General features: G+C 40.0%; 1 protein-coding gene across 2 annotated transcripts in view; it reads right to left on the minus strand.

Annotated features, from left to right (window-relative positions):
• Positions 1–7,370, minus strand: part of LOC307032785 (uncharacterized protein) — a 14,253-nt gene extending 6,883 nt beyond the window's left edge. Inside the window, exons 1-5 of one of the 2 annotated variants that reach the window (XM_079671036.1) lie at positions 7,161–7,370; positions 5,799–6,164; positions 2,979–3,186; positions 2,477–2,541; positions 623–830 (exon numbers count right to left, since the gene is read on the minus strand). In XM_079671036.1, coding sequence (XP_079527162.1) covers positions 623–830; positions 2,477–2,541; positions 2,979–3,186; positions 5,799–6,164; positions 7,161–7,206 — 893 coding nt within the window. In that variant the 5' untranslated portion in view covers positions 7,207–7,370. The remainder of the gene's footprint in view (positions 1–622; positions 831–2,476; positions 2,542–2,978; positions 3,187–5,798; positions 6,165–7,160) is intronic. The other variant, XM_079671037.1, reaches the window with a different exon arrangement.
• Positions 7,371–8,080: the final 710 nt, after the last annotated feature.

Consider the following 8,080-nt stretch of genomic DNA (forward strand, 5'->3'; position numbering starts at 1 on the left):
AGATACCGGAGACTAGATGTTTCTGATACTCTGTAATCTGTAAACTGTAATGCACATGTGTAAAAGATTAACTGAGGCTTATTGTTGTTAAAAATGCACTTAAGTATTTCAGGTTGTCCCTTTAATAAGATGAAGAGAGTTAATTAAATGTGAACATTGCATCCTTGCGCTAAAACAAAAAGGGAGTAGTTGTTATTTATAGGTTAAGTTGTTACCGGCCCCGCCCCCTTGAGATCAGATTGGCTGTCTGTGGCCCCTGTTTTATCCCCAAATTCTCATTTCCACTGGACATTTGCACCAAATTAGATTTATTTTAATATATTTATTTAATATATATTATAAGAAAGGACATTTAAGGATGCAATTACAATTGTTATTTAGATTATTAATGTATTCATACATCATTATGATATTATAATAATACTTTTATAATTATTATAGTATATTATGTCATTATAAATTTATTATTATTATGTATACAATAAAAGTAATCACACTGCTTGTCTTAAATAATACATTATTATTGTTGTTTATATAATTGTTGTAACTCTTGAGATCAGATTTGTCTGTATGTGGCCCCTGCTCGAGCACAATATTAATTTAATGTAATTAACATGTTGACCTGCTGCTGGCTTCCTGCAGAGTCACTCTTCGTTGCACGGTGAAACATCCTCTGGAGAAATCTTTTTTTGGGTCATCAGCAGAGAAGTTTTTTCCGTTTTCGTCCAGAAAGTCGATTTTCGCGTCCGACCCCCAACATGTTGCCTCACATTCGAGAGTAAAACCTCCCTCCTTCAGAAGAATGATGGAGATCTTGGGATCAGGAACAGCTTATGTAAAAAAACAGGAAGAGAACACAATTATTATTTATAATTGTAAATGTATACATGACATACATAACATTATATATTTGGGTGTGCAAGTATGTATCAGGGTTTTCGTTAGTTACCGGTAATTACAGTTTTTTAGCTGGTAACATTTAGATTTTTTTTTTGAAAATTCAACCGCTGGTCATTATCGGCCGATATTCACTCCTAATAGTTTGATCGGTGCTCTCTATAAAGGTCGATCAGGAGAGCTGGATCTGATCGATATGGACATAAACGTGAGTGAAGTGTAACCGGACGCGAGAGAGAGATCAGATCAGCTGCTGCTCCCCTGCTGTGACGGACCGGTGAGCAAAACACACACTAAGAGTTAGACCTAACACACTTTGCTATTTTATCTATCTATTGTACAATACTGCAAGACTTTATCTAACCTGTTTCTAAAATGAGCAATCATAGCGAGGCAGTCAAATCCTCAGTTTACAATTGACAACAACATGCTAAAGTGTAATGACACCAGTGAGTGCTTCATCATCTGAAGCCCACAGGATGACAACTGTCACGCACATATTAACATAGGTACACTCCTCTGAACATTTTGACTCTCGCTCATAGAGTTCAGTTTGCTAACATTACATGTGTTATGATATTAGGGTCATGCAGAGTGAGATCGCTATCCCTTTAAGAGAGAGAGAGAGAGGGGTGTGGCGTGCGTGTGTGTGCATGGTAGAGCGAGCGAGAGTGAGCGAGCGTATGTATGTTTTTGAAGAGAAACGAAGCAGCAGGAAAATAGGTCTGTCAATTGTTTTCTGTAACAAGAAGAAGAACCTTAGTAAATGCAACGGCCTCCCACGAAGAACACCTCTCTGCCTCATTTTACAAAGTGTGTTATTGAACCCGAAGCTTGTTGCTTTGGCCGTGGGAGACAACAGAGTCATCCCCCGTTTCCCAGACTACGGTCTGGGAGCTGACAGGAAAGTTCAAGACATGTCACGTTTGTTTAAGCTAGTAACGTCTAATCCAAAATGCTCTACTACGATTTACCTTCATGTGGCTTGGCAGCGCAGACCCATCGTAAATAGCTGTAAGAACTTTTAGCAAACTTTGCACGAGGCTACTCGCGGGTTCGTCTTAGCCATGGCTTGTATATGTTTTCTGCTAGCCAACGCTCGTTGAAACGGCAACTCCCTTGCATAATGTAATCTATTACTGTCTGTCATCAGAATGCCCAGGACACACATCACAACAAACCGGCAGGTCACGCGCATAGCGCGGGAAGGCTGGAGTGGAGCTGTCTTTATGAAAAGCAATTAAGCTTCTTTTTCTTTTTCTGTTATTGAAAAAAGAGAACTATTCAGTCAGACAGCCATCTATAATAAAAGTAAAGCAAGTACAATTTCAAGCACTTTAACCAAAATGTAAGCACTTTTCAAACCTTGAAATCACCACATTAAATTTCAAGCAGTTTCAAGGATTTCGAGCACCCGTACGAACCCTGAATATATTTATATTATTTGGGCTGGTGAGAAACAGCATTTTGATCCCCCTGTTTGTATCACACACAGAGGATTGACACTAAGTGATATTATGATATAATGAATATGGTTGATTTGATTGACACCAGGTACAGGTGAGTAGTATTAGTTTACCTGGAAGTTGAATCTGCGTCTCTCTGGTCTCTTTGGTGTCCGCCCGCTGAACTCTGCAGGTGACCCTGTGATACAAATAAATTACCTTTGTTGTTCAGAAATGCAAATGCAGGCGTGTCCCCGTCAACACAAACGTGTCTAACGTGAGAGTTTATGTATTTTTGATATACATGTTATACATTGGGGGGATTGTATTGCACTTCAGTTTGTACGCTGCTGCTCAGGATTACTACACAGATGTGGAAAGTAATGTCAAATATTTTCTAGACCTTGACCAGTAGTTTTGATCATAGAGTAAAATACTATATAGAGTTCAGTTCCAGATACTAGATGTTTCTGATACTCTCTGATCTATAAGCCGTAATGCACATGTGTAAAAGATTAACTGAGGCTTATTGTTGTTGAAAATGCACTTATTTATAGGTTAAGATTGTACTGTATGTGGCCCCTGCTCGAGCACAATATTAATTTGATTTAATTTAATTTGATTGAACATTTTGACCTGCTGGCGGCTTCCTGCAGAGTCACTCTTCGTTGCACGGTGAAACATCCTCTTGGGTAACCTTTTATTGGGTAATCGGCAGTGAGGTTTTTTCCGTTTTCGTCCAGAAAGTAGATTTTCGCATCCCACCCCCAGCATGTCGCCTCACATTCGAGAGTAAAACCTCCCTCCTTCAGAGACATGATGGAGATCTTGGGATCAGGAACAGCTTATGTAAAAAAACAGGAAGAGAACACAATTATTATTTATAATTGTAAATGTATATTGTACGTAGACATACATTTTGTAAAAAGAAAATTTAGATTTGGGAGATGGGGTGGGATTTGTTTATTTGTTTATTCCAAAGATGCAGTTACTTTAAAACAAAACATGTAATACTGGTTTTTTGTTTTGTTTTATAGCGCATGGTGGAAAGGAGCAGGGAGAAGAACATCTTATTTTACCTGCCCCTTATTTGTATTTGTTTATTTATTGGATAAGTGAATACGTGTGAACTTCTTCCCCTTTTCGGATGTGTAATTAGGATGATCAATAATATTTTTGTTTATCAATTAGATTCTGCTTAAGTTTGTACAGTATCATAATTCTCTTGTTTCATTTAATTATTTATTTTTTTATTATTGGTTTACACGTCGAAATAAATCGAACAAATCAAACAAGGAGTGGGATTGGAAGAGGCCATATTCTGCTTTTTGGGTTATTGTACTACTAGTCCAAAAACCAGAGGTGGGAAGTAGTGGAGTACAAACACTTCGTTACTGTACTTAAGTACATGCTTCTGGTATCAGTACTTTACTTTACTACTTGTTTTTCTGACAACTTTTTCCTTTTACTTCTTACATTTTGAACCCAAATACCTGTACTTTCTACTTCTCACATTTTGAACACAAATACCTGTACTTTCTACTTCTTACATGTTGAACGCAAATACCTGTACTTTCTACTTCTTACATGTTGAACCCAAATACCTGTACTTTCTACTTCTTACATGTTGAACCCAAATACCTGTACTTTCTACTTCTTACATGTTGAACCCAAATACCTGTACTTTCTACTTCTTACATGTTGAACACAAATACCTGTACTTTCTACTTCTTACATGTTGAACACAAATACCTGTACTTTCTACTTCTCACATGTTGAACACAAATACCTGTACTTTCTACTTCTCACATGTTGAACACAAATACCTGTACTTTCTACTTCTTACATGTTGAACCCAAATACCTGTACTTTCTACTTCTCACATGTTGAACACAAATACCTGTACTTTCTACTTCTTACATGTTGAACTCAAATACCTGTACTTTCTACTTCTCTCATTTTCCAAACAGGCTGGTTCCTTTAGTTTGAATGTGTGTTTGGTGGCGTGATCATTATTATTTAGAGTCATTGCGTGCCTATTGATTTGAACACGATCCGTGTATCCATCATTTCCTGGGGCCTCATTTATAAAGCCTTGCGTAGGATTCACGTGGGAAGGTTGCTGACGTAGGACAAAGCAAATAAATACTCACAGACATTTTCCGATTTATAAAACACTGCGTACCGGCGTAGGACGTGCCCTTTTTATAAATCACAATAAACTCGAAATGCGGCGCAGGTTTTACGGGCTTCACGTAACGCCCATATTTGCCTATAAATAGTCAAAGAAACGCCCATTCATTCATTTTGACTGACTGCATGAAGAAGATCGCTGGAAAGGACGACAGAACAGCTAAAAAAGACATTTGACACCGTGTCAGATTTTGGTTATTTTGGGGAGGTCGAGATAAATCATATTGTTTGGTGGATGCAATTTGAACCAGAGTAGCAGCATGGAGGTCGGATCGTCACCAAAATAAATAAATAAGTGGTCCGAAAAAAGTTAATGACAAAATACACATAACATTCCTCAGGCAGTGTGACTGTGTTTGTACCGGGGACAGGAGACCCCCCCCTTGATGAGAAACTGTAAGAAATTATCGGTGAATCCCTCCGGAGTGGAGTCACGACAACTAGATCTGAATTTTTTTTTTGTATTAGTTGGTTTGTGTCGATCAGCTGTGCAAAGCGTCTCCACGCAGCCTGTGCCCCCCTAATACATTTCTTAACAAGAGAACATAATCGAGGGGTGATCAATAACATTTCGGTATTTATTTATTTCTCCGAGTTATGTTTTTGTGTGCACTGAGGAGTCTCAAACAGGCGTTTGTTAAATCATTTTAAGATTGGCTTTGATCAATGTTTGAAAATGAATTCTTCATATATGATAAATGAGAGGTAACATTTTATTTATGGTATTATTTCCACATATTTCTCTCCATTCTTCCTCCTGCCAACGGTGTCGCAGTTTCTCGTTTCTCCTGTTTCTGTGCGTACCGCGTACTCATGGGTCAGAGTTTGCGTGGAGGACAGCACATTTTTCCGTCAAGTATAAATTGCAAACATTGCTTAGAAACTGGCGTACGACATCTTTTGAGCGTACGCACCATTTATAAATGAGGCCCCTGGTCTTCTCTAAAGAAGAGGGACCAATGAAAACGTTGTCATGTTGCCGTTGTTCAGCATGGAAACATTCATTAGCTAACAATGACATTATTGTTCTATTAATATAAAGGGAGGTCAGGTACTCTTTAAAACAGCTGCTAGTTATGGGTACTTTTTACTGAAGTACATTACAAAGCCTCTTTACTTTGACTTGAGTAAAGAAGTTTAGTCAGTACTTCTACTTTCACCAGAGTATTTTTAAACACGAGTATCTGTACTTCTACTTGAGTCAATGTGTGTACTTTTGCCATCCCTGCCAAATATGAACCCTGATAGGTAGACTGAACGTACCCACAAAAAGCTCCACTTTTGTAATATTTTGTTGGCCTTTATTCCACATCCTCATGCATTGATACGTTCCTGCATCCGCCGGCTGAACGTTGGAGATCCTCAGCGAGGCGTTTCCACTTTTCAGATCTTCCACAGAGAGGTTCGTCCGGGAACCGTAGAGCGGGCTCTTCATGTCGAGATCCTCACGGTTGTCGCGGAACAGGAAGACTAACCCTTTCTTCAGGTGTTCCTTGGACCACTCCACTGTGGGGAAGACATCTTTGGGAGGGAAACTGCAAGGAAGAATAACGACGCCGCCGGCAGAGACGTTAACCTTCTTTGGAGAGACGTTAACCTTCTCTGGAGAGCCATGGACTGAGGACTCTGCTGGGATAACACAAAACTAAATACTTAAAAGATGTACATGGTGGGAAAATACTCTTCCAGTATCAGAGTAACATGATAACAAAGGTATCCCAACTGTAGCTGCGTACATGACAGGATGTGTGATTACCTAGAAGACCATCAGGACTGTTTGAGGAATATGATAGCCAGAGCTCTCAAGGCATTACACTCCATGCACACGCTCACACCTTGTATTTGTCACGCAGAGATTTCTTTCCAGGGTACCGCCCACCAAGTTGCGCCGCAATTTTGTAAACAAACTAGGCGTGTTTGAGACGCGTGCACTTCGCGATACAGAGGGCGTCATACTCCACTAGCACCCCCCCCCCCCCCCCCCCCGTTGACATTCGCGGTACAGAGGGCTTCATGGGACTTTGAGGGGAGTCAGAAGTTGGAGTACCAAACACCGCTGCCAAAATCTCACTCTGAACTCTGTTCAAAACTTGAGAGCCCTGGATAGCTATGTGATTAACATGATGATTCAGCCTCTATGGAGATAGACATATGACAAGCATGATCATTTCTGACGTGGAGCTAATCTGAAGTAAACATTGAATACTGCTTTCTATTCCTCCATCTTGTGGCTGTGTAACTCCCTCTCTTGTATATCAGCATGTGAAGGACACTGTTCAGGAACTAGGTGTACAAAATGCTCTGTATGTGATGACTACTATATCCAATCTCCGCTCATAATAGTCCAAATTAGCCCACCGGGACTACAAATATGGCTACTATCTGGTTAAAACTGACATTTTTGATCCTGAAAATGTCAGAAATGGATTCAGCATCCTCTAAAACCACTTATATTCTGTCCAAATCGAGCAAGGCATTTCAAACTATTGTCTGGATGTAGTCTCACAGGAACATGCAAATATTGTTACTCAGTCATTTTGCTATGAGTGCAAATGGACGACTTATTTCTCTCTTCGAAACTACACACAAGTGGTCAAAATGGCGACTATAACTTGAAACTTTTACCTGAACAAAACAGCACAGCAGCCAGCAGCAGAGCATGCGGACACATCTCTAAGTCTCACGGGTTGGATGTGTCTTTTCTGCTCAAAGAAAGGGGAAAAGATTCCAGTAAAAAACACCTCCGTCCACTGTTTTTACAGTAAACCCAGTTAGTGGAGCAGCTGAGTGACGTCAATCAAAACATTTAACTTTCGGTTTCGCGGCGGTGCGTTCAGGGGGGCTCGGATTTTTGCACTGACAGAAAAATGTCATACACAGATGTTACTTTCTCAGAATTTCCCCAGTACTTTATTGCTTTTCTCAATTACATGAAATTATACAAAAAAGCCCAAACATTTTACACATTTCCTTACACCTTAATAATGAACAGCATCCACACCATTCTTCTTGAACGCAAGAGCAACAACTTCATGCCCCTTAAAGTTAAGGGACTACTGGCACAAAAGCGTAGTGATGGACTTGGTAAGGAATATGACCAGTTCTGTGCTGATGTGCAAGGCCTGTACAGTACATGTCTGGAGTATTTGGAGAAGTGGATGACTCCCATGGAAGAGTTCTCCGCATTCACGTGGATGGATCTGAGTGAGCCACCAGAGTGGAATGATGTGGAGGCCTGCATCAAGTTCTTAGGAGAGAAGGGGGTGGTAATTGATGATGTCAAGTGTTTTGACCAGGTCACCAATCTGAAGAGATTCACAGAAAGGTGCAACCGTGATGAGGAGTTCAGTGGCCTGCAGGTGCACCAGAAGTGGACCAAATATTTTGAGAAGGCCAAAAGCATTGCATGTTACTCAGAACTACTGAAGGTTGCAGTTTGTCTTTGCACTTTCCTCTCACAATGCAAATGTCGAGAGGGTTTTCTCACTGATGCAGAGCCAGTGGACCAAGGATCATTATAGTTATACAAAGAGAATAAATGAAAA

The sequence above is a fragment of the Notothenia rossii genome (assembly GCF_949606895.1).
Source record: "Notothenia rossii genome assembly, chromosome: 3".
Taxonomy (NCBI): Eukaryota; Metazoa; Chordata; class Actinopteri; order Perciformes; family Nototheniidae; genus Notothenia; species Notothenia rossii.